This window comes from Orbicella faveolata, unplaced genomic scaffold (genome assembly GCF_042242905.1).
Source record: "Orbicella faveolata isolate gen_17 unplaced genomic scaffold, um_ofav_v1 contig_12, whole genome shotgun sequence".
In the NCBI taxonomy this organism is placed as follows: Eukaryota; Metazoa; Cnidaria; class Anthozoa; order Scleractinia; family Merulinidae; genus Orbicella; species Orbicella faveolata.
The window spans coordinates 6,052,920-6,080,101 of NW_028301539.1; the positions used below are offsets into that span (position 1 = coordinate 6,052,920).

Genomic DNA, 27,182 nt, shown 5'->3' on the forward strand with positions numbered 1-27,182 from the left:
TTTATGTGAAGCAGTAATAACCAAATAGCTGCAGCAATACCACAATAACTCTATTTACTGGCAAAACCAGAAGAAGCAGCTGCTCGCACTTTCATTTTGTGAAATGCTAATCGTGGCAACAACTAAAAACCCAGTCTTCTCACCGTAAAATTACCGTATCTTCAATGCCACGCAGTCTAACATTTCTACAGATTTTCTACCAAAAGTCTTGTTCAAACTTTCTTGACAGTACTAAGGATTCAGCTCCAGAGTCTTTCGTTTTATGCAGAGGGCAACACACTGTTCTACAGTATTTTCCTTTCATATCTTTTTGTAAGTAACGTGATTTTTTCTTAAAAAATATGAAAAAGATATACGTTTCACCAAATCGCAACAGCTTGACTCATTTAAAAGTATAAATAAATCTTTTTATTACCTCCCAAGATGAAAATGGCAAATTTACGTTCCACACGTTAATGATCTAAAACGGAGGGTTTTAAAAACCTTTTCCCCAGGTGGCTAGTTTTGAAAACGAGTCCCTGTAACTTTTGCGTGGACGATAGCAACGGAAGTGTTTAAAAATGTTGAAGAAACAAATGTTGAAGAAACATGTTGGAATCCAGCCCGCACACAGCACACGATATCGTCACCGTCCGGCCCGTTTTTTCAAACACGCGAACAGATGAAACGTTGAAACCGGTAGCATCCTTCGGTACATTTGAGGCCAGATGAAAAAAAGAAGACTTTTGAAAAGTAATAAGTTGGAGGGAATGCTCCAAGTAATAAATTCACAAGAAGTAACTCCTGTGCTTTTTCTTTGACGTGGATTAAACGTTCGGAGATGCTGAAGAAATCATCTTCCTGCAGGCGCTGGTGCTGGCGTTTCTTTGCCGTGTGTGATGTTTCGAGGATAGTGAAATATGTGTTGCCGCTAAAACACTTGCCGACATTAGTTAGCATTTTAATATATCGAAAATGGTCTGTTATAGAGTTACTCATCCTGGAGCCCAGACTCCTAGTAAAAATACCCAAGGGTGGGGAATAGGCCAATTCCGATATATTAAAATTCTAACTTGGCTTCGAGGCTTAGGGGAATAAAAGAAAAGAAATCGCATCGAGGATGAGAGATGAATAATTAATCTCTTTTGTTTTATCCCCCTGAGGCTCGTAGCCAAGTTAGAAGTTCAATATATCGGAATTGGCCTATTAAATGCAATAGAAGTCAAATGCCTTGCAAAATGCGTGGCCCCCCCTCCCCCCTCAGGTTTAACATTGATAGATGCAGAATGGTGTGAGTTTTACTGGCTTTGAATGTATGACAGGGCATCAGGACTCAAATGACATTTATCAACTCATTTTTTATACAGTTTGTATTAACCAGGAAAATTCAAATTCAAATAAGCAAGCCGAAGATGTACATCTTTTAAAAATTAACTGAAAGATAACATTGAATTGCCTTTGCCAATGCCTCCACCCTCGGGCTTATCTGTTTTAGTAATAATAATACCTTGCTAACGTCTAGAGGTGGACGAGCTGTGAAGGAATATCGACGAAGTGTGGAAAATGTTCAACATTGACAGTGAACTAAACTTTTAGATGCAGTCATTTCTAGAAAAACTTTGCAACTCTTATTGAAGATTACTAGCTTATCTTGCCGAAGCAACTTGATAAGCTTATTTCGATAGAAAACGCGACGAAAGTTTCCCCAACAGAGAGTCACTTACCGCTATTTGTCAATTCACTTCAGTGAGAATCTCAGTTCCAGGCATAAAACTCCAGCAAAAGTCTCTTACTGCTTCGCGTTGTTCCTCGCCAATATTGTGCCTCCATTCTCTATCCCTGGCAAGTTCTGCTTCGCGTCGTTCCTCGCCCAAGCTTGATAGATTTCGCCTCCTTTGTGTCGCCCTGACCCGCTCTACTTCACGGCATTTTTCAGTACTGCTTCGCCTCCTTTCATGACTTTCTTGGCTATTTCTTTGCCTGTTGATTCTTGCTCTCTAGATCTCTGCCGTTCTCTCTCACGTTCTGCTCCAGTTAAACCCTGTCTTAGGGCCTCTTCATATGAGCCCGGTAACCGGGCTGGCTCGGTTACCGGGACGAATTTTGTTATCTGTTCATATGCGGCAGGTTTCTTTCACAGGTCACAGGTCACAGGTCACCAAAAAATATGCCAAAACGTCATAAAACAGATGCATACAAGTGCGTCCCAAGTGCAACTATAAGAGCTCTTCCTCGAAAAAAAAGTGCGTAGGGGAAATCAGTTGTAGCACTGAAATAAAAAAAAAATTGATCCAAAGAAAGCCAAGACTTATTTCTGTTGAAAACATAAATTGTTTTTAGCCTTTCAATATAATATGAAAACGAAAGAGGCTTACACTGATCCGTGAATTATGTATTTACTTACACGTGATTTGTGAACCAACGACTTTTGCGGGAATAATTGTTCACTTTTTTTGGAGATTTTAGCGTCATTAAAGCTCGTAAACTACACCAAACTAGATGTAAAACCTGTCCATTCCACGCGACTGAGAACTAACCACAGCGACAGTGAACCAGGAGGTCCTAGAATCTAGTCTGTCAAGATGTGTCACACATGCACCCGGCATTTCGATGCATCAAAATGGAGGGTTCTGTATGTTTTGCGAAACGTGGATAGAATTTGTATTTTTATGTAACACATGATTTAGCCTTTGCATTTTTACGTGAAAAGTGATTTTTTTCTGTTAACGTGAAGCTGCTTTCGAATTTTTTGTGATGCGTGAAAAGGCCGATTACTTATGCGTGAAATTGTTTTCAGAGTAGGTATAGGGGACCCTCTTGTTTCTGTTTAGTACATACTCGTTGTAAAGATTTAAAAAAATATATAGAAATAACGATAAAATATATTAACTCTACATGTTTGAAAGCTATATTTCAACCCATTTCGTACATATACCACCCCTAGAAATTTTTTCATTAAAATTATAGAGTAAAGCATTTTTAGTTAGGGTTTGTTGCATCGATAAACTTCTCGGGAATCTCAGTAATTGTTACATCGCGAAATTTACCGAGTGTTTTGTTTGTGACCTGTGACCTGTGACCTGTGACCTGTGACCTGTGACCTGTAAAAGAAACCTGCCGGTTCATATGGGAAATTTCAGCCTGGTCTACCAGGATAAAATCCAAGAAACACAACCAAAATGGTGGAACATAAACTTGTATCGTTCGCGGCTGTCGCAGCTTTGTGGACTCTAGGACTCTTAGTCTACTCCTAAAGTGAAAAATACATACAGGGCAAAAATTATGCCATTTTGGCCGCTGTGTTGCGAAAGTGAAGCTACTTCGTCTAGAAAGTTTCGTCCCGGTTACCCGGGCTGGAGTGTTCATATGGGAAAATTTTCATCGCGGTTACTGAGATCTCGGTCGCAAAACCCGAGATCTCGGTAACCGGGCCAGCCTGGCTTCTCATATGAACACATCGAAATTTTTACGAAGGAAAGAGAAGCGAGGCGAGATCTCGGAAACCGAGCCAGCCCGGTTGACCGGACCCTAAAAACGTAATATCAACTCCTCCATCGTTTGTCGACATAACAATAGAAATTAACATTCTTTTCTTAAATGGAAAACCTCTGTTTTCGGGAATAGTCGTTTCGCTAAATAGTCTCTCTTTCAAAATGGTTAATGCGATTATCGCGCTATTTTCCGCCAGAAAAACGCGCGCGGCACTAAGCGACACGCGACGCAACCGCGAATTCCCTCCAAGAAAGATGGCATTCTTTAGCACCCCCCGTTCGGGTTACTTTGAGACTTCCCTCCCTCTCTCCCAGAGTCCGTACGGACGCGCGCTTCTGCTACTGCCGTTGGATGCTTCATGGTCGTTTGGAGTTTCAGAGGCGGCCTACATTCGCTGACTGTTTTTCCTTCAGTATAGAGGTAACAGAAACTTTCATAAAGCACTAACGTACATGTATAACGTAACTAGCGAGTCGCGTGATCTAAATCTCTTCAGATCAAGCGAGCAGGCATTCCATGACCGGTCCGTAAAAACGATCGAGCGGTTCAGAGTAAACGGAAAGTGCGAAGTCATGGAGCTTCAGGTTAAAGCTGCAATGATAATGATTAGGTGATTAGGTGATATAGGATCCTGATGGTAAGAAAATTTGTGACTTGGAAATATTCAATGAGCGTTCTAGAAAAGTATATTTGTGCAGATTTGTGGGCTATTTGTACATGGGCCATCCAAATTCGTGTTGTTATGTAGTAAGCTTATCTGCACACCGGGATTCCTCTACAGATTAGACGAGAATGTTATTTTAAGTCTTAATTACTAAAAGATCAATTCGATTGAAATAGCGATATTTGAAACTTGTGATTGAAACATCCATTCCTATGGTCAGGGAAACTTCTTGCACACTGGATTGATTGATTGATAACTTTATCATTTTCACACGGTAAAAATTCCTTCAGCACAATTTAAAAGCATAATTACAATATACATGAAAAAATTACTTGATTCTGATTGGCAGAGAGCAGTGCAGTTCAAGTGTAACACCAGTTCAAAAAGTGTAACAGTGCAAAAAGTGTAACACCAGTGCAAATTACACATAATTCTAGATTATGATTGGCTGAAAGAAAATAGTTAAGCCAATGATATCACGTAAAATGATGACAAAAATTTAGTGGAGAAACTTTGAAAAAAGTTTTCTCGAATGAGAAAAAATGGCTTCAAGAAAGATCTTCGGACATTTCCTCTGCACGCATTTTTTTCATGTTTATATCATTAATAAGTAATCATAGGGTTTTTATCTTTCAATCTGGAGGTAATTAGCACTTGTGAGTTTTTAAAAAAGCTGAAATTGCACTCGCCAAAGCAGCTCGTGTAATTTCAGCTTTTTGAAAAACTCACTCGTGCAAATTAGTTCCAAATTGAACTCAAGACCGTATGATTAACTATACTAATATCTAAGTCTGCCTAACTAAACTAACCAATTAAGCATTAAGGTAATGAAAACCTACATGTATCATATCACTAAAGCTGCTTTTGAAGGATGCTGTGTCTCATTCAAATCTGTAATGACGCAGTTTATGTTTAAACTGCAGATGAGAGCTCGTGAGAAAGGCTGCTCCACAAAATAGCACCCCTGTATAGAAAGGAAAAACTGGAGGGCCCTCGAATGTAAACCTCAAAGAAGCTGACAACAAAAAACTTGGCTGTCTGAATCTGCCCTCCATATGGGGATGGTAGGGGGGGAGGGGGCAGTGGATTGGGGATAATAAATGGAATGTTCATTATACATAGCCTTTTGTTTTCAGAGAGACCTTTCAACCAATTTCACTTTATGCAGAATTTTTTTGTGACTGGAAGGCTGAGTCATGAATCTGTAAGTTGACAATCATTGCTTTCAAGCCATTCGCCTTGACTTGTTGCTTTGGGAATATGATTTGGATGCTCGCATTTTAGGGTTGTGAAAAATTCAACAAGTCATTCTTTTTCAAAACTACTGGTATACATGTAGTTTGATAGCCACTCTATAAGCTATAATTTGATAATAATATAGCCAGGGCCAGGTTGTTCAAAGCCTGATTAAGTTAACCCAGGATTAGCGATGAATTTGATTTGAGTTTTGTAACTCCTCGGTGATGTTTTCTTGTTTATATTGTTTATCTTTTAGTGTTGAATTTGAATAATCTCAATTGAAACTACAAATCATACGCAGTGAAAACATTTTTATACAAGAAAAAATAATACTTAGGTTGCAATGGAACTTTTAATCCTGGGTTTGCGTTAACTGGCTTTCAAACAACCCAGCCCCTGAGGTGCTGTGGTACACATATCTGTAGTTTAAAATGCATCTCAGTCTATATCACTAATAGATGGGAAACACCTGTTAAGGTATACAGTAAACTTAACTACAGCAGAACCCTGCCTTCTGACCACCCTGTTAATACGGCCACCTCATTATAATTATTATGGCCACTTTGTTCTGGCCTGAACAAAAGCTCAATCACTCATTTTCTTATTTAAGGGTTAATATGGCCAGAGTTTTGTGGCCTGTTGGTGATCGGATCTACAGGGTTTCTCTGTAGTGCCACAAGAGATGAAAGTATTGTATTTGTAATTTTAAATTAAACAATGAATGCTAGTAAGAATTTTGGGAGGGGTATAGTATGAATGAGTTTTAGCTTCCTCAAAAGGTGAGCCCTAAATTGGTTTTCCTTTCACCCTGCTTTTATTATTTACGAAATGTGTGTTATCTTTGTTTTTGAAGGTCCACAGACATCATTAAGACTGTCTTACCTGATGCATCAGCGTTTAGTTACAATATTTGACAATTTGGAGGAACAAACATCAGGAAAATAGCTGTCATGGATGACAAAACGCATAACTGCAAGGATTGTGGCACATATTTTCACTGTGAACAACAACTCAGGTGGCATGAAAGACTACACCTGGCTGATAATCGTCATAAATGCAATGAATGTGGCAGGGTTTTTAGTCAAAAAGGACATTTAAGGCAACATTTAAGAGTACATACAGGGGAGAAACCTTTTAAATGCAACTACTGCGGAAGGTGTTTTAGCCAGGCGGGAACTCTAATGCGGCATATAAGAACACATACAGGTGAGAAGCCCTTTAAATGTGACTATTGTGGTAGGCTGTTTAATCGGGCAGAGCATCTAAGCCGACATACAAGATGGCATACAGGAGAAAGGGCTCATGAATGCAGCCAGTGTGGTAAGCGTTTTATCGAGGCAGGAGATCTGAAGAAACACTTTATATTGCATACAGGAGAGCGGCCTTTTGTATGTAAGCTGTGTGGTAAGACTTTTAATCAGGCAGGGAATCTTACGCAGCATGTACGCGTGCACACAGGAGAGAAACCCTTTGAATGTAAACATTGTGGCAAGCGCTTTAATCGCTCAGGACATATGAGGCAGCATGCAAGATTACACACAACAGAGAGGCCTTTCAAATGCAGCCCATGCGGCAAACGTTTCAATGATCCTGGACAACTAAGGCGACATCTGAGACTACATACAGGAGAGAAGCCTTTTGAATGTAGTCAGTGTGGCAAACATTTTAGACACGCAGGGACGTTAAAGCTGCATCAGAAAACACACAGGGATGTCAAGCCAAAAACAAGCGGGAAAGATGGCTTGCGCTTCAGCATCTCTGAACTTTTAACTGACAGTGAGATCAAAATAAAACAGGAACAGGGCCCCTAGCCTTAAGAATGAATCAAAAGAGGTTTTCAGCGGTGCAGGTCAACTGGTTTGATAATGTGGTAATAAAAGGAGAAAGTTACTCCAAAAAGCTCACTTTTTTGTCTTCTCCTATAGCAAGTAAACATTCAGCCTTTCCAATCACTGAAGTTTCAGCCTCTGAAGGGCTAGCTATCCTGAAGAAGCAACTTCAGAGGCCACTAGTTTGAAACTGTCTTGGTGGCCAGGCCGTGTTTTTGTGATGTCATTCTGTCTGACTCGAAATTGGCACAAAGGAAGAAAACCTGCAACTGACTTTGCATCCTTCACAAGATCAGCAAAATGTATTTTTTTCCAAGCGATTATCCACTTCACCATCTTCAATGCCATCATTTTGGAGTTTGGAGCACATTTGGTTCAAAATAATATGGCTTAAGAGCAGCCATAACCCAGAGTGGAAGTTAACAGGCTTGTCAGTTCAGCCATTTGGACAAAATCTCATGGATGAAATGACTTCACAAAAACGTGGCCTGGCTGCTGAGTACTGTTCAAAACGGTGGTAATGATGTCAAAATTTTGGGCATCTTTGGAGATGAATTTCATAAGGAAAACCTGCACTTTAAGAGGCTGAAACTTCGGTGAGGGGCTAAAATTAGTGCAAGGTTTTTATTAAGCATTGACCAAAAATATAGTATTATGTTTTTTGGAGTGACCTCCTTTAAGAAATTTAAAAACCTGCATTTAGGCCAGTGTCTTTATGCTCTAAAGGAGCTCAGTCACAGTATTCTAGCCATATACAAAATAACCTTTAAATTGAAGAAAACCTGAACGTAGTAGTTTACTAGGACAGGTGGCAACCCTGAGATATCATGTCATCAACTTTTGTTTTGTTTCTTTGCTATATATAAAGCAAATAGATTCCATGTTGCCTTATACCTATTTAGTAACTGATCATAGAAGATGTCGAAATTTCCAGTAAGAAAGACATAGATTTGTCTAGATCATTATTTTTTTCTGCAAACTTGTACAATGTCTAAGACTATGAGTAAAAAATATGTTAACCTCTATGTAATAACTCGTCTAAGCAGGTGCATGTTCTAGGCTTATTGGAAAGCACCCTCAACTGTAAGAAAGTGTGCACTAAAAGCTGTATTTGTATAACATGATGGAAACACAGAACTAGCATGAGCTTTTGACGTAAAGATGGCACGAGCAAAGAGAATTTATATTTTGAGGATCAAAGTAAACAAGTTGTTTTCTTTTTTGTTGTGGTGTTTTTTAAAAGAAATAGGAAGCATTGCTCACCTGGTTTCTATTGAGTACAGTTTGAATCTACTTGATAGTTTCTATCAAGTTATTGTTAAGAAAATACCGAGGAAGGTTTGGGAGAACTCAAAAAGGCTGTGGAAATGCCTGCCTGTGGGCTGGGTTCCCACAGCATTTCTCATTCTCCTAAACTTCTACTCATGTACGTGTCTCTATAGCTTGATAGAAACATGGAACCAGGGGGCAGCTTTTTAACCCCTGAAAGGTACGACAAGCACCCCTGCCCTTTTTACATGGGAGTTCCCACCTGGGCATGGAACATGTTTTCTATTTTCTCATTTGTATAAAGATTATTCTATTGTTCTATCATTATAAATCCGTCATGCACGGGCAATAGTACATGCAGCTCACTTATAGACAATATAACTTGTTCTGTACTTGAGTTTTTCCATGCGTAATCTTTTAATAAAATGGTTATATATTCTTGATCTTCCGTTTGTGACACTTTTCTCGCCTTTCCCGCTTTTCAACCAATGGTATTCCACTCCGCTCACACGAAGCAGAAATGAAAAAATTACAGAGATCAGGGCAGGCTCACTTTCTTGGCGCCTCTTCACCAGACTCCTTTCCGCCAGATTGCTTCTCCTCTTACAGTTGTACTTCCCACCCATTCATTTATTTTAGTCTGATAAGTTTATAACAAATTTTACTTTGTTATTAGGTTAAGGTAAAACATTGTTGAGATCACAGTGACCCCAAATGTTCTCCAGCCTTCTATGGTATTAAAATCAGCCATGTCAAATTATTTTTGTTCTGTTTGTTTCATTTTTTGCCATTTATAACATGGCTGATATCAGGACTTTAAATAGCATTAAACGGATCAAACAGGAATGGAGTTGTCAGTGCGTGTTTTTCGGGGGTTGTTTTCACACCATTTTTGTCTCTTTCTCTCTGGAAGTAAACAAGTAGTATTCAGTTCGTTTATTCATCACTTGTATCTAATGAAATTCATGTTATGCAAAAATAACAAATTCATACCATTACATTGACCCCAGCAAATATGGATGGAAAATTCCCACCTTTTTTTTTCATTCTTGAACAGTCCCACTCTATCCGACCTATTTCTTTGTGCTTTGTATGGCCTTCCTGAACGAAAAATCAGCTCTCCCAGACCACTAAATCACCTAGGCTCGATTTCCAGCCGCTTTAAGAACCCGCGGAAAACGGCAGGAAATCCAGTCTATAAATCTGCTAGCCGCGTTTAGTCACGGGAGCGCATTTTGGACCTATTTTAATTTTTATTTTTGAGAGCTTAGGCAAAACGCATAGACAAGCGCATAGCCGAATATTTCTCAGTGATTATTTTTTTTATGAAGACATAATGTAGAGGAGCCGGCAGTTGGCCGTTTTTTTGAAATCCAGCTGGACCACCTGTCGACCACCCCGTTGTCTTCATATTCCACGAGACCTGTATAGTAGTCACGAAGAGCCTGGATCGAGCACTGTTGTAATGGTCGCTTTTAGCGTCGTCTGAAGTTTGTGAGTGTTTGGAACTCATTTTTATTGTCTATTTTGCTTCTAAAGGTAAGAGAAACCTATTAATTTCATTATTAAGTGATACAGCACTAATCTACGTGTGTGTTAGCATTGATTTTCTTTCTGTCCGATCTTAAAAAGAGAAATCAGAAACACAAATCGGAATCTTCGAATCTTCAGTGCACCGAATCTTGATTTCGAAATAGATTTAACGTCTTTGTCTTAGTCGAGCGAGGTGATCGGTTGTTTCAATGCAAATTCTGTTTGCTTTGAAGGTCATAATCTAAGTTGTGCATCCTGAATGCTTCGAAAAACTGAAGTGAAAGAAGCCTTTGTAAGCTTAAGCTTAATAAATAATTATTGAAAAAGCTACACACGCAATGCAAGTATCCATAAGTTAAGTTTTTTGATAACTAAAGCTAAATCAATGGCTTCTGATCTCTCATGTTCTAGAGGACTTAGTGGTTCCGGTAGATGCTATTTGTGTTACACTACTTGTGAAGTGCAGCATATATTACGTAATGTATCAGACACGAGATACAGCAGTATTTCATCGGGATATCCAAACACTGACAAGAGAGTTGAAAATATGACGCGCAGCGGAGTATTTTGGACGAAATTCGAGGTGTTTGGATAGCTGATGAAACACTGTCTCGACTGTTCGATAGATCTTCTCAATCGAAACAAAAGCTAAGGAGTAAACGGAAAAGTAAAATCGTCAAAATCTACGCTAATTAACTAAATAAGACCGGGTATCCAAACTTCCTTCACGGCTGTGATTCTCTTTGCTTTAACTTGATTGATTATTAATGAGTTTGAGAAAAAGTCTTCAATCACTGCATGTTAATCAAAATTACAAACAAACTTTATCAACATGTGTATTTCACTGCTTTTTATGATTAAGTATATGAAAAAAATAGTGATGTTTCTTGTTGATAAAACACTAACTTCATTTTTGATCATGTGCTTCTCAAACTTATTAATAATTCATCAAGTTTAAACAAAGGAAATCATGACCGTGAAGGATGTTTGGATACCTGGTCTTAATTAGCATAGATTTTGATGATTTTACTTCTCCGTTTACTCCTTAGTTTTTTATTTGATTGAGAAGATATATCAAACACTTGAGACCATGTTTCATGAGCTATCCAAACACCTCAAATTTCGTCAAAAATACACCACTGCATGTCATGTTTTCAACTCTCTTCTCAGTGTTTGGATATCCTGATGAAACACTGTCTCTCATGTTTGATACATTACTTCAAAATTACTCTTAGGGCCTGTTTACATGGAGGGAGGGTGTCCCGGCTAACCGAGCTACCCAGGGAGGGCTAACTTCTCATACGTTTCTTAAGAAAATGCATTGAAGCATTTACATGCTAGACAGGGTAGCCCGCCTATCCGGTGCACCCTGCCTACTTGCCCGGGGCACCCAGCTAGGCAGGATAGCTTTTTACCATGTAAACGGTTCGTGCTGGGCTATCCTGGCTAGCCGAGATGAGATAAACCACGAAAACATGGCAGTGTGAGGTGAATTTTTTCGCAGTAACCATTAACAACGGTTCTATACACTGAAAGGAGGCCGCTAGTGGAATGAGTGATAAAAAAATTAAACTTGTGGCCAAAAAGTTTCTTTGGTCGGCCATTTTGTTTGTTGTGCTTAGGGGCCACTCAAAAGATAGCCCAAGCAGCCCACTCACTGTCCCAGTTAGGTGAGGTGCATGTAAAGGTGGGCTACGTGTCAACCCTTCTAGCTGGGTAGCCCGGTTAGCCAGGGCACCCTGCCTCCATGTAAACAGGCCCCTTAAGAAAAAGCTTGCTTTTGAGAAGAGCAGTGGATATACCTGTATTGTAAACCAGGCTACATGTAACTAGCTAGTTCTAACTAAGTGGAAACATGTGTCCCTCAATCATCTTTAATCAATATGATCTTCATTCAAATTTAGAAGTTTTGTGATCAATATCTGTTAAGCCCTTTTATTCCATGAATTCTTCAGTATTAAAATGAGTGGTCAGACTATTTACTTTTACCTTAATTTGGTTTTGTAGGAATCCTGCAGTAAACTACTCAACTTGAGCTGGAAAAACAAAGGTTTGGTTTTAACTGATAACATGGAGAAAGACATGGTACAGAACACAGTTTCCTCGCCTCAGAAACCTTTTAAATGTAACCAGTGTAACAAATGCTTTAATCGGCAAGAGGATCTGTTGCGACATAGAACACAGAAGAAGCATTTTGAATACAACCAGTGGGATGAATGTTACAGTCAGGCACAGACTTTGGCAATACATGAAAGAAAACACACGGGTCAGGAGACTTATCAATGCAACCATTGTGGCAAGTGCTTTAATCAGGCTGTGAATCTAAGGCAACATGCGAGATTACATACTGGAGAGAAGCCCTTTGAATGCAAGCAGTGTGGCAAGTGTTTTAACCTAGCAGGGAACCTGAAGCAACATGCAAGATTACATACAGGAGAGAAGCCTTATAAATGCAACCATTGTGGCAAAGGTTTTAGTCACGCAGGGAATTTAAAGCAGCATTTGAGATTGCATACAGGAGAAAAGCCTTTTGAATGTAAACATTGCGGCAAGTGCTTTGGTCATGCGGGAACTCTAAAGCAACATGCAAGATCACATACGGGAGAGAAACCTTATGAATGTAACCAGTGTGGCAAGTGTTTTGGTTGGGCGGGAGCACTGAGGCGGCATTTGAAATCGCATACAGGAGATAAGCCTTTTGAATGTAAGTTATGTGGCAAATGTTTCAATCAAACAGAAACTCTGAAGCAACATCAAAGAATACACACAGGCCAAAAGCCTTTTGAATGCAGCCATTGTGGGAAGTGCTTTAATCGTGCAGGGAATCTACTGTGTCATAAAAGAACACACACCGGAGAGAAGCCTTATGAATGTAACCAGTGTGGCAAGTGTTTTAGTCAGGCAGGACACCTAAGGGAACATGCCAGGTCACACACTGGAGAGAAGCCGTTTGAATGTAACCTGTGTGGTAGATGTTTTAGTCAGACAGGGACCCTAGCACATCATAAAAGAACACACATGGATCACAAGCCTTTTCAATGCAACCAATGTGGCAAGTCTTTTTATCAGGCAGGAAATCTAAAGCAACATGTCAGAATACATACTGGGGAGAAGCCTTATAAATGCAACCATTGTGGCAAGTGTTTCAGAAATTCAGGGAATTTCACGAGTCATAAACGCACACACAACACTGTGGAGGCAATTACAACCGAGAAGGATGACAACTGCTTTCGTATCTCAGAACTTTTAAGCACTATTACAGTAATCAAACAGGAGCAGTGAAACTTATCAACTTGTTCTGAGGATGAATTTGGTGGAAGGCAACAAATTCTCAAAGCATCTAGTTTGATAGCAAACTGAACAGTGTTTTAATCAGGAAAATTCCAGTGACATGGATTTACAGCAATCCTCTTTTTTTCTGTCAGCCATTTGATAGCCTCTTGCACACAGACTGTTGGGCTCATTCCAGGCTTGCTTCATCCTCTCATTGAGGAGGAATATTTGACAAGATGACAGACCATCTCTGTCGGAGGCTAGCCATTTGTGAAAGCAATACTGATATGTTGTTGACATGTACTGCGTCGTAATGGATAAATAGTTTCAGGTGGTACTGTAAGTTTAATATCCTTTAAGGGGGACCTGCATGTCACATCCCTTGGAAATTAATTTTGAGGTCTCTGTAGCAGAATTAAATGAGTCTTTCTAAGACCTCTGGACCAACTTGGTCAGAGGATCACTTGACTCATTGAACTTCAGTAAATGCAGGAGACAAGGGAAAGATTTTTTTTGAGGGGGAGCAGGTTGGGGGTGTAACAATTCATATTCCTTGTGATTTGATTCAATTGCAATTATTGCCTTTCAATTTCAATTACTGCAAAATATGAATGTTTTTTAATTCTTACAACATGACACACAATGTACGCAACATACAACCCTAGACCCTCAATTGAGGATGTACAATATAATGAGTGTGTTGCACATGATTTGCATTATTTGGAAATTCTCAAGGGGTGGTAGAAGGGCAACATTTTTACCATGTTTACTCATCAATCAAAAATGCACCTTTTAAAGAGCTCTAAATTCTGATTTCACAATATAATAACTCATTGAGGGCACCCTGGTAAAGATATGCAAAAAAATCCAACCAAAATTGAGATGTGGAATCAGAGAATCGTCTATTGAACCGAACGGTCATAATCACGATTGTAACTGTTACATCACTAGGGGGAAGCGGGGGGGGGGGGGGGGGGGGGGATGAATATTTATTTTAACTGTAAGCATGCATAATTGGACCAAGATTGTTCCCATGTATAACTGTCTATACATCTTATAAAATACATTGTATTCTTGCCACTGGATGAGAATTTTTTTTTTTTAATCGTATTTGCTAATAATCATTGAGTTTATGTTTCTAGTCCTGTCTTTCTCTCCTCTACAGAGGTACATGTAGGTTGATAAATTCTGCATCAGTTCAAAATTTCCCATCTTGCCTGAATGTATCCCTGCTTCAGCAACATTAAGGCACTCAACCTCATTTCCAGGGTCTCTCTTCTTCCTGCGCCAGGTCCTGGGAACAAGGTTGTGAGAGACTAGACATATTTCTATTCCATCTGGATTGGATGCTAGGCCATTGCTTGACTTCAAGCCGAAAAGGACTAGGTACGAGTCTACAAATTATGGGATTAGTAGCTATTGATCCACATAGTCATAAAGTGCACACCAAGCTTTACAAAATCCCCAAGTTTGGTGCAAATAGACCCAATAGTAAGCAAGATACAACCATTTGAAAGCATCAAAATTTAGAAAAAAAATGTATGGCCATCCGGACGCTGTGTCCAGATGACCAAATATTTCTGTGTAATTTTGACGTTTTTAAATGGCTGTATCTCAGTCAAAACTAACCTGATTAACACTAAACTTGGGGATTTTGTGAATCTCGGTGTGCTCTTTCTGACTATGTGGATCAATAGTTGCTAATCCCATAATTTACAGACTCGTATCTAGTCCTTTTCGGCTTGAAATCAGGCAATTATAGTTCTACCTGTGGTATTAGTTACGCTGGTATCATTTGTGCGTCTGGGAGGAAAGGAGCACGACAGAGTACTACGAGTCTTGCCCAGAAACAGAACATAATTACCCCAGCCAGGGCTTGAACCCTGATACCAGTCTTCAGTAGTAATTTGCATAGTACTACAATCACACATGGAATAAGATTGGGGATGAGAACCACATTTTTTTTGTAAAGGAAACAATAAATTGGGTCAAATTTGTACTATGAATATCCATACAGCAAAAATGCTGTAAGATTGAATTGTTTATTTGCATCAGTCTCTTGGCAATGATATTTTAAAGTTTATTTTATACAGTAATACACTGCTTGCATTCTCTCAGAATGGCATCACAATAGTTTTGTATGGTTGGTTCTTAGCAATTGCAGAGAAGGTTTGCACATTTCTTCATGGAAGATGGAAAAAAGCTTTTACTCAGTTGTCTGTGCTCTGTTTCATAACATGTCCAGCTATGAAACCATTCATTGCAAAATTATTAAAAAAGAATTTGTAATTTTTTAGAAATGTGTTTAATTTTCACATAATTTGGGCATGGTTATTTATCTCTCTTTGCCGTTTAACGGTTTGCGTTTTCAGCAGTTCCCCTTTTTCTCGATTTAGTCGTTCAGAGGAGAAAAGTCCAGTCCAGTCCATCGCTATTTAATTTTACTTTTGAATGCTAATAACGCTAATGTTTAACCAGAGTGGACTGGGTGCTAGCGTCATTTTCTAGCGTCAGTTATGAACGCTTCCATCTTAGTTTGTGGATCGTCGTTTGAAGTGTAGCAGTGTTCAAAGCTCACTTTGTTGAATCTTTTGCTTTTGAAGGTAAGAAAAACTTACTGATATCATTTTGAAAAGCTACAAGACTGATCCTAGTGGTCAGAGAAGTCTCATTTTGGTGCTGTAAGAAGAAACGGTAAAAAAAGACTAAAGCGCTATCAATGGGACCCGATACACCGAGACTGAACTGACGAAGGCGTGGCGGGTGTGATTGTGGTACTGACAACAGATGCTGATTAATTTTTATTTTGCTTACTAGTAATCCACCAACATGATGACATTGTTGCCGAACTGATGTCACTTGAACATCAAGAAATTGCAAATTATCCAAGTCCCGAGGGTCAGGCCAGGGGTTCTAAACGTCGATCCTCGCGCGCGGGAGTCAATCGAACGTTTGGAAATCGAACTCAATCAAACTGAAACTATGGATTGAGTTCAATTGAATTTGGCAATCGAATGAAATCAAACACCGCACTTTGTGTGAGTTCGATTTCTGAAGCAATCGAATTCAATCACGCAAATCAAACCCAATCAAACTCAATCTATTAGGTTATGTTCGATTGAACTCAAACACAATCCAGTCATCCAGTGGATTGCGTTTCACGAGGGTTGTACAGTGGCATTCTTGTGATGCGTGATTAGCTGATTTTATTTTCCGTGAAACGTGAATTTAGGAAATTATTCTTAGTGATTCGTGACCTGAAGGTTTTGCGTGACCCGTGAAGAACTTGAATTATTAACCGATATTCGTGATTTTACCACTCTATTCTTCATGATTTTGAGACGCGAATCCTCCGAATGGTTTAAGTCATCTATCGAGAGTCTCTTAGGTATGCTATTTGCAGTATGGAACCTTGACTTGGTCTTCGCGATTTTGCTTTCTTCAAACACTCTTTCTAGTGTAAGGAGAGGTTATTGAAAAGAGTATCTTACTTGCTTATTTTTGTGATTCGGGAAAACGAAATTTTTATACATGTATCTGTGATCCTCTATTTTTTACGTTTGTGAACCGTGCCAGAGACCCCCTGTACGACCCTCTTTGATTGTGTTTGGTGAATAAATTCGCTAGAGCAAAGATAAAAAAAAAACGACTAACATGTTCTGCCGAAGTAACTCAAGCCTTGAAAAACTTGTTATTTATTTTCAACATCAGCTTTGCAAAAAAATCAAAAGTTCAGATATGATTGACTATCATATCTGGGTATCGTACTGAAGCCAAAGAGTTGTTACATTTTTTTTTCTCTTTTTTTTTTTCTTTTCTTTGCTAATTCCTCATCCTTTGACTGGAGATTTTATCATTACATTTTTATTTATTTATTTATTTAGTTATTTATTACAAATTATTCAAAGGCATACCTAAGCCGTGTATTACACTGTGATAAAACACAACGGGCATTTGAGAACACGAGGAAAGAAAATGTAGAAAACATGAGCTGCAGGCGAGTGTTTTCTACATTTCTCGAGTGTTCTCAAATGTCTGGAGTGTTTTTTCACAGTGTAATACATGACTTAGGCTTCTTCATTTGCTTTATTACATAGAGGTAATGTGGCCAAAAACAATGAAACACACTTTTTCTCTGTTTTAAACTCTGATAAAACATGGGTTTTTGACCAATCAGTGTGCGCACAGGGTCCTATCTATATTATAAAATAAAATATAAATAAATAAATAAATAAATAAATAAACAGCCAAATCAGTGCATCAATCAATGATCTGGTGGATATTCTGTGGAAACTTAAGAGATTTCTTACAAAGAAATGCCTTGTAGAATGCAACCAAATACGTGACATTAAAATTAATAATTACTGCATTTTATTCCTACAGGACCATAAAAGCCACATCAAACACATATCTGTAGGAGACATGCCTTCTAAATGTGACCAGTGTGGGAAGTGGTTTAAACGACCAGGAAATGTAAAGAAACTTGCCGGTAAGAAAAAACACACTGGAGAAAAGCCTTTAAAAGACAACAAGTGTGATGAGTGTTTTAGGCAGGCAAAAACATCAAAGCAACGTGTAAGACGTACAGGAAGAAAGCCTTATGTATGCGAACAGTGTGGCAAGGTTTTTAGATGGTCAGGACATTTTAAGCACCATAAACTTGTGCACACAGGAGAGAAGCCTTTTGAATGTAACCAGTGTGGCAAACGTTTTAATCTCGCAAGACGGTTAAGAGAACACAAACGAATACACACTGGTGAGAAACCTTTTAAATGCAACCAGTGCGGTAAGTGTTTTGCTCTGGCAGGAAATTTAAGGCGGCATCAGTTGATACACTTAGAGAAGAAGCCATTTGAATGTGACCATTGCGGCAGACGTTTCAGTCAGCAATCAACTTTAAAGGTACATAAAACATTGCACACAGGAGTAAGGCCCTTTCAATGCAGCCAATGTGACAAGAAGTTTAATCAGAAAGGACTCTTGACGGAACATGAAAGAACGCACACAGGAGAGAAGCCTTTTGAATGCAACCAGTGTGGTAAGAGGTTCCATCGTGCAGCACTTTTGAAGATTCATAAAGGAATCCACACAGGAGAGAAGCCATATAAATGCGATCAATGTGACAAGTGTTTTAGGCAGCCAGGACATTTAAGGGAACATAAAAGAACACACTCAGGAGAGAAGCCTTTTGAATGCAACCAGTGTGGCAAGTGTTTTAATCTTTCGGGATCTTTAAGGCGACATAAACGAATGCACACAGTAGAGAAGTCTCTTTTTTGTAAGTATTGTGGCAGGTGCTGCACAAATCCAGGAAGTTTAAGGCAACATGAAACAATACACAACAAAGGGGAACCATGTACGAACAATGAGGAGAATGTTGTTTACTTTAGTATTGCTGAACTGTTAAAAGGCCTTAAAACAAGAAAACGGAAATGAATCATATTCACTTACTGGTATTAACTACGGTTGACCACCATACTGTTACATGTATTTACATTAACAATAATTTTAAAAAAAATGTTTGTGTGATTGTTTAGACAATGCAGTAGTGAATGTTATTTGTGTCATCATCTTACCAATCAAGTACGCATTCTACTTATTAGGTCAAAAGTCATCTATATTACTTGCAAAACATTTTGGACGATAAAATTTCAGATGCTTTATTTCGGACATTTGATTTTCAGATACTTTATCTCATTTCAGACAAATTTCAGACAAAAAGTTCAGACACTTGGCAGAAACAAATTAATAGCTAAGGCAAATTTATGCACAAAAGACATGAATTAAACCAAAACAACAGCTGTGAAAATGATAGTTTAACTGCTCCCTCGAGGTTTTACAGATACACTGACACGCTGTTACGTATCTCAAGCAGTGTCATAATTAGAGTTCCTTCCATATTAGGAAACTAAGAGCTTTGAAACTGCTTAAAAGTATAATACTGTATTGTAAATATTTTGGACACTTAAAAATTTTGGATGGTTTTATTTTCGGACACTTCTTTGTCCGAAATTAAACTTGTCTGAAATTTTTTGCGAGTAATTTGTAGGTAGTCCTATGTTGAATTAAGAATTATGATAAAGACTTCTCTATTGTACTATTTACAGGAATTATATGTATCATTATATTAATCGATACTGTTTATATTGACAAAAACTTTCTATAAAGTCAAGTTACCGGTATTAAAGGGAGGGTTTCACGGCTTGGCACATGTCTCTAAATCAAAATACTTTTGTTTGCTTCTTATCAATGTTATCGCTTTAAAAACCCCACTCAGATGTAGTTAATTAATCACATGCTATAGTTTGTCGTCGCAGAATGATGGATGACCAAAATTCTCAGAAGGTTTCAGTGGAGTTTACAGACACTGTCGACTATTGAATTTAGTGTTGACCCATACAATTTATTCCATTGCTGATGATTTGATGGCTATTTGCATGCGAAATAAGGTAAGTTGTTTATGATTGGTTCATAAACAATGAAAAACTGGGCCAGTGCCAAAAAGCATGCACACGCGAATAAATAATACAGACATACGCCGAACCGAGAAACTCTCCCTTTAATATTAACTGTGCAAGTATTCAATTTCTGACTTGTTGTCCTCCATGTCTTCATGATACTTCCTTACAACAGAGGACTGGGGATGAGTCAGATTCAGTTTTTGATAAGATCCGTTAGTGTTAAAACATTTATTGAGTTTTAAACGAGTTTCAGTAAGTGTTGATCATATTTTGTCAAAATTAATGAATTTGTGATGAAACTGAAAATAAAGAAGTTGAATACCCCTGACAGCGCATGGAAGACATGGTTCCTTGGTTAGAGGCTCCTTCTACTTCCCCAACTATCAAAACATTGACATGACTGAATCGCACTTATCCCACAATTAATTTTATGCTACCTTTCTAAGGTAGGGATAGGCGTAACTCTCTGCTGCAGAGGTTTGGGTATTTATAGAAATCTGCAAGGCGTGTATGTGCAAAGGTCAACAGATTCCTCCACATAGTCTTGTGCCTATATCCACATAATTTATTCAGCAGATTCTCCCCAGAGAAAGAAATCCTTTGAGCTGGTGTAAAGGGGAGACAAAAACTCCCTTGCCTTGTAGATTACATTTCTGATGTGGTCAGCTGTGCTCCTACTCCTCCTTCACACTTTCAGCAGGGTTCAAGGAGTTGGTATGGCCCAAGAGGTCCATTAACTGGGGGTATCTGACACAGAGGCACAGGATTTTCGATCTGATTTTCCATGCTGACCTGAAATAGGGTACAGATTTCAAGGTTTGGGCCACACACCCCACCAAAATATTTGAGGAGAAACCCCCCCCTCCCCACTCCTCCCCCCCCCCCCCCAAAAAAACCTGGGGTTGCCCTGGTCCCAGTACTTTCTCGCCCACATCTCTTTGTGTAGTATTAAGATACAATTACTACTGCAAATTCCCTTTCACATTCCCGAGGTTCTCCTGTTCCTTTTCCCATGGGACACCATGAGTTCTTTTGATTTTGTACCCTTCCCTGTGCGATCTCAGAGAATTTGGCTGGGTTGGCTGACTCACTGAAATCAATGAAAGAGTCTAATACATCTGCAAAACAGTGAGTCTCTTCCACTGAAACTGCTTCTCGGATGGCTTGCAGTGAAGCGCCAACTCCGTTTTCCCACTTGCTTCAGACACCGCATGCATTTGCAAAACAAATGGGAAAAGGTGGCTTTGGAGATATTTGGCCAGTAGATTCTTGGCCCAAGATATTCACCAATTCAAAGCTGGTTCCCTTCCCAAAAATATCCCCTGGTTGCTCTCTACCTCACACCATTTGGATTACTGCACTCAGGGAGTGGGACTCACATGATTCATTATGGAGTTCTTGACTGAAAAATCTCCCCAAAACTGAGTCAGTTTTAAGCTGAGTTAGTTTTAATTAGTAATTAAATGGTTTTGCAGCTCAACTAGAGGATATTTTGGGGATGAAGACCAGTGTCGGCATTTGGCTGGCAGAGGAGAATTGGTTAAAATGTTAATTGTTTGCTCAGGAATGGGTTGCAATTTTTACTGATATCTGAGAAGTTGCCGACAATGTAACTGAACACTGAGATTCCAGCCCTCCTTTACAGATCCTCACTGGAGGCTCAATGGCCATTTTCCCCTCTGAGACATGCCTGAAGGGAATCATGGTAGTTGTATTCATCATCTTGGGCTAGATATTTGTTTTGATGAATACAATAACCAAGATTCCCTGCAACTGTGTCTCATAGAGGGATTAATTTGATCATTAGGAGGCTAAAAATTAACTATTTTCTTTCATCTACATGTATGAAGTGAAACAAAGCTGGCCTGCGCGAGTCAAGAAATAGGAAGCTTCTATTCATGGTCAGCTCAGCTCATGTCTATAATGACTTAATTTCCACCTCATGGAGAATGTATTCCAATAAACTTAACTACAGGAAATGCAGGTCAAGGTAACTTGTTTAAATGTTACTGCAGAGAATTCTAAGACATATAAATAAGTGCTGTTGTACATGTTATATAGCACTGAAATACTGAAAACAAAATGATCATATAATCAGGTATAGTGTAAAATTAATAGTCCAATGAATACAGCTGTGACCCAGTTCCAAATAGTACAACTACAGTGGAGACCATAGCAAGCCATTTTACTGTGTAGAATGGCTCAGTGAAGAAACTGTATGACTGTGACAATAGGGAGATGAAGGATCAATTCCTTACACAATACTTTCCTTTCACAGTACATGTACTTTGAAGTATGTCCACAGAGGGCCTTGTGATGCCAAGCCTTCATTCCTGTTTGACTTCATTAATATCACTTAAAAGTTCTGCGATACTAAAGCAGCTATCATCCTTCTCGCTCCTATCTGGCTTCACAGCATTGTGTGTTTTTTTGTGTAGCGCTAGATTCCCTGGCTGATTAAAACACTGGCCACACTGATTACATTTAAATGTCTTTCCTCCTGCATGCAATGCCACATGTCGCCTTAGATTTCCTGTATCACTAAAACTCCTGCCACACTGCTTACATTTAAAAGGCTTTTCTCCCGTATGCGATCTTGCATGCCGCTTCAGATTTCCTGCCCACCTAAAACACTTGCCACAGTGGTTACACTCATAAGGCATCTCTCCCGTATGCAGTCTCTCATGTTGTTTTAGGTTCCCTGCGTGGTCAAAATATATACCACATTGTGTGCATTTAAAAGTACTGTCTGCTGTATGTGTTCTGGCAGTTGCTTCCTCAGACCTTTTGCGAGACGAAAACTCTTGTCATATTTCTTGCATTTGAACCCGTGTTCACTTGTGTGAATTCAAGCATGTGATTTCAGATTTCCTAGGTGACTGAAACACTTGCCACACTGGTTGCATTCAAAAGGCTTCTCTTTAGTATGTGTTCTGGTATGTTGTCTTAGATGTTCTGCTTGATTAAAACACTTGCCACATTGATTGCATTCAAAAGGCTTCTCGCCTGTGTGTATTCTTTTATGTCGGTGTAGAGTCCCTGAGTGACGAAAAACCTTGTCACAATGGTTGCACTCATAAGGTTTTTCCCCTGTGTGTAATCTTGCATGCTTTCTTAGATCTCCTACATAGCTAAAACACTGTACTTGCCACACTGGCTGCATTCAACATGTTTCTCTGCTGTGTGTAGTATCCAGTGTTTCCTCAGATTTCTTGCATGATTAAAGCACTTGCCACAATGGTCGCATTTAAAAGGTTTCTCATCTGTTTTGTAATGCATGTTTCTCCATGTTATCAAAAACTGTTGCTAAACCTTTTGTAATTTGCAGAAACTACCACAATGATCAGTGTTTTTAGACCTTGAAAAACAAGAACAAAGTAAATTGTCACAAAGGTGGAAAGTAACGTTTATTTTCTCAGTTGACTTATTCTAATATTTCACGTACAGTGAAACCTGGATTCATAGATGAATTGCAGTCCATACTGCTCAGTCAAAGCACCCTAATGTTTATAAACAACATTGTATTAGTCTCACTCGATGGAATGCAAATCAATGTTGTTCGTTACGAACCACATAACTTATCTAATTCTTTGAAGCCTTTCAAATTCTTTTTCCAACAGCTTCATTGATTTTTACAGCTGTGAAGTTGTCTCATCAAGTGATATGAGAAAGAACGGGCGAAGCATAAAGCTTTGCATTGATATTGGCGGTTGACATGAAACTTTGAATTTTCTTCATGTAAGTAGCTGCAAAATGTTTACATTTTGTGATGTCTTACATGAAACAAAACAAAAAAGATAAACAAACTCTTGAGAGTGCACAGTATGGACTGGAAATCATCTTTAACAAATCTCTATAATTGTAACAAAGTACTCAGTATAAAGAACAATATTCCTTGCCCCTGCCAGTAATAGTGTATGGTTGTCATTGAATAATACTCTGGTTAGCCTGACAAGAAAAAAGTAAGCTGATATTCAAGCTTACCATTAAGATTGTAATAAAGTGGGATGTTGCAAACCGATATTTGCGATACTTGATAAAACTGATTATTATCGATAAAAATCAATAGCAAAAGCTGGTGTGATTATCGATTTCGATGGATTTAATGTAAATCAAGTTCGATTTCTATCAATTTTTATCAAAAAAGTACATGTTCCTCCTCACATCCACCGGCTTGGATTTGAGAGCAGCTTTTTGAGGAGCACTGTCTGTAACTTCAAAGCAATATCCAGTTAAGATAATACAGCCCACGAAAGAGATATCAGCGATATAAGAAAGCGACATGGCACCACACAATCTGCACGTCTTATGCAAATGTGGAATATGATAAAAATTAATGTTCTTCTTATACCAATCAGTGATAGGCTTGGTGTAGTCCTCGCGTGATCTCACTTGACATGCAGTTTCGATCTGTCAGGAATAACTTATTTCCATAAAAAACAACCTTAATGGATAAAACATTGATTTGACTGGTCACAACGAAGGATCTGTTCTTTGCATTTAGTCATATTCCACTGCCCTTGTTTTTAATTATTTTTATCATTTTCTTCTACCTAGTATTTTAACATTTTGATTCACAAATTGTGTAAAATTCAAATTTGGAGAAAGTTATTTGCCATCGGATTCCCATACAAACACCGTAATTTCTGACCGCTTTGCCTACCCATCAAGATGGTGTCGAAAACTGTGATAAGGCCTATAAATTGTTTTCACTGTCACGCAATAAAAAAATGAATCGAAAACCATTCTATTCAGTGGATTAAAAGTCAAGAAATTGTGATCTTGTAGGAAATAGATAGAGAAGACACTTCTCCAAGTTTTAGGTTTGTTTGTTTTCCCAGACTGCAGATATTTGTCGAAATGTTTTGCAAAAATTTACAGAGCCCAGTATGGAAACGCCATGTTGGTGCACCTCTGTGATACTGCACCAATATGGCAGCCAGAAAATAGTGTAAACAAAAAAGTCATCTGGAACTTACTTTGGCTATCTAGGCAACTGATTATCTGTAATGAACAAACAAACATTTACATAAGCACCTTTCCCAGTGATTTAACTTCTAAAAAAGCTAAAACTCATGAGATGGGTATATATTTTTCGACAAATGTGATTGTAGCTTTGTACTGTCACAACTGTGAAATTCAAAATACACCGGTTTTCAAACAAAGCACACTATTGAGCTGTAACATTGTTAACAGATATAAATTTACCCCCTCTTATGCCTGATGGGGATAAAAACTTTGGTGGCTCTTTAGTTTTCGATTTTAGAAAATGATGACGTCACATGAAAACAATCTATTGGTTCTACTTCAGTAATCGATCAAAATCGATAATCACAAATTTAACTAATCAATTGATCATCATCAGTATCGAATAATATCAATTAATCGATTAGCTTTTCGATCATCGATTCTGATCATTTTTTAATGTCCTGATCTAGACAGGGATTTTTAATTACCGAGTTTCAGTCTTAAGGAAGAATTTTTAATGAGTTTCACAAACATAGCAAACATAGTAACTACAGTTAGATTAGGGTGTCAGGAGAACTTCAACTGTATTTCGAAATGAAGATTTTGATAAAGAATTCGCAGTCTAATAGAATAAACTATGCTGTGGCTACATGTCAGGCAGCTGGACAGGTTTCTTAAAATACTCTGTGTCTGGCAGTGAGACTTAGATTTTTTTTTTAAAGTAAAACAATGTAAAATGAATGTTATGACAGGCGAACCCAAGAGGAATCGAACCTGGTTCACTGGCCTGGCAAGCAATACTGATGACCACTGCACCACTGCAACCAACCGGCAACCTTTGGTATTTATAGACTTACCCTTAGCATTATTGAAAGCTAATGCATCAGTAAATTCCAGCAGTGCCCATCCCCCCCCCCCCCCTCCCCTCGGCAACCGTGGGGAATTTGCTCACATTGTCAGTCCTGGGGGTAAGGCATTCGCAATTTTATTGCGGCCCGGGGGCTGGGCATTTACGTACCCCAGGGCGACCCTCGGGCATTTGACAGACGTGTTTTTGAAAGTGCCATGGATGAGTTCATCGGGAAAGATGAGGCGTTTGTCGAACAATGGCTTGTCTGTCAGGGACTAGAGAAACTTGCTGATGTTTTTAAAGGTATGTTTCCTCAATTTTAGATATTTCTTAATTACTTGTAAGCATATAAATATAAGCGACAAGGTGAACTACATTTTGTTTATAACAAAACTATCACTGAAGTGAACACGACTATTTCACATTTTGCTTTCAAAACTAGTCTAGCATTTTTTAAATTCATGAAGGTGGTTTGCGAATTCAAATGATGCGATCTTCAAGACAGATCTTGAAAACCGTTAAAAACAAAATATAAAGAAATAAATATAATCAAAATCAACTAACACATACAGTTGTCCTTGAAGTCTTACCGTTGCATTAAAAGACTGAACAGTTGAATGTTTTATTCACTGATTAATAAAAAAAAACTGCATAGGTGTTGGAAGGCAACGATCCCGGGGGCAGGGCATTTGCCCCCTTTTTTCTTCCCCACCCCAGGGCATTTAAACAGCTTATGTGTCCCCATCCCGGGGAATTTGCCCATTTTTTTAAAAAAATGCTAATGCCCGGGGGTTAGTCCGGGGGGGGGGGGGAGAGGGGCACTGCTGGCATTGACTGACGCATAACCGTAAACAGGCTAACCGGAGAGCTATTTAGGCCAACCGGAGTGCTATCCAGGCTAACCGAAGTGATTTTTAGGCTAAACGAAGTGCTTTTTAGGCTAACTGGAGTGCTTTTTAGGCTAACCGGAGTGCCGATATACCGGGTGCCGGGCTCCCCAAAATTAGTATTCAGCCATATAAACAAGGATTTGACATTATGAACTAAAATTTTTAAAAACTAATTTTGACTGCCGGACACGGAGCATTTTGAAAAACCTGTCCGGCTGTAGGACATAGAGACACAGCCAATAAACTAAGCTTAACGTTCGTCTTCTTTCGCGTGAAGTTTCCTTTTCAATTTGATAGAAATGACTTCCGTGCATTGATATTACTGATCTAGCTTTTGTCACGAGATTTTAAAGCTTCCCTTACCTTCAGCTGAAGCAAAACAACTAGCTGCCAACCCTACACACTCCAAACTACCCTCACACAACAACAACAACAACTACAATTTGGAAGCGGAAGCGGCCATTAACTCGCTAGTGCGCAGTCTATTCGCAAAATCTAGTTTTAAAAGTAGAGGACTGGACTGGAGGACTGGAGGACTGGACTGGAGGACTGGACTGGAGGACTGGACTGGAAGACTGGACTGCAGGACTGGGGGACTGGAGGACTGGGGAACTAGAGGACTGGAAAACTGGTGGACTCTAGGACTGGACTGGTTTCTCACGAACGACAGATCAAGGGGAATAACAAGTAGTTGGCGGAACACTTAAAAACATGAGCTTCTTATATGCGACTAAA

At 38.9% G+C, this 27,182-nt stretch overlaps 3 protein-coding genes and 1 pseudogene across 6 annotated transcripts; 3 read left to right on the plus strand and 1 right to left on the minus strand.

The window, feature by feature from the left end:
- The first annotated feature begins 3,792 nt into the window (after positions 1-3,792).
- Positions 3,793-8,915, plus strand: LOC110046881 (uncharacterized). 2 transcript variants are annotated; one of them, XM_089282221.1, is made up of 3 exons: positions 3,799-3,891; positions 3,968-4,108; positions 6,228-8,915. In XM_089282221.1, exon 3 carries the CDS (start codon positions 6,325-6,327, stop codon positions 7,183-7,185), a length of 861 nt encoding a protein of 286 aa, XP_089138347.1. In that variant the 5' UTR covers positions 3,799-3,891; positions 3,968-4,108; positions 6,228-6,324; the 3' UTR covers positions 7,186-8,915. The 2 variants fall into 2 exon arrangements, with proteins under 2 accessions (XP_089138346.1, XP_089138347.1); XM_089282220.1 differs by lacking the exon at positions 3,968-4,108 and having other exon boundaries at positions 3,793-3,891.
- A 995-nt stretch (positions 8,916-9,910) lies between these two features.
- Positions 9,911-14,130, plus strand: LOC110046879 (uncharacterized). Its single transcript, XM_020752593.2, has 2 exons — positions 9,911-10,011; positions 12,013-14,130. Exon 2 carries the CDS (start codon positions 12,076-12,078, stop codon positions 13,285-13,287), a length of 1,212 nt encoding a protein of 403 aa, XP_020608252.1. The 5' UTR covers positions 9,911-10,011; positions 12,013-12,075; the 3' UTR covers positions 13,288-14,130.
- Positions 14,131-14,248: 118 nt separating this feature from the next.
- On the plus strand, positions 14,249-20,069 carry LOC110046880 (uncharacterized). Of its 2 annotated transcripts, none has more exons than XM_020752594.2 (2): positions 14,249-15,881; positions 17,662-20,069. In XM_020752594.2, the coding sequence occupies exon 2, from the start codon at positions 17,701-17,703 to the stop codon at positions 18,712-18,714; it is 1,014 nt and encodes a 337-aa protein (XP_020608253.1). In that variant the 5' UTR covers positions 14,249-15,881; positions 17,662-17,700; the 3' UTR covers positions 18,715-20,069. The 2 variants fall into 2 exon arrangements, with proteins under 2 accessions (XP_020608253.1, XP_089138345.1); XM_089282219.1 differs by lacking the exon at positions 14,249-15,881 and adding an exon at positions 15,908-16,666.
- Positions 20,070-20,744: 675 nt separating this feature from the next.
- On the minus strand, positions 20,745-27,087 carry LOC149116286 (uncharacterized; annotated as a pseudogene). The gene is made up of 2 exons (XR_016205365.1): positions 26,811-27,087; positions 20,745-23,097 (listed from the first exon to the last, which is right to left on the minus strand). The product of XR_016205365.1 is annotated as an uncharacterized LOC149116286 (transcript).
- Positions 27,088-27,182: the final 95 nt, after the last annotated feature.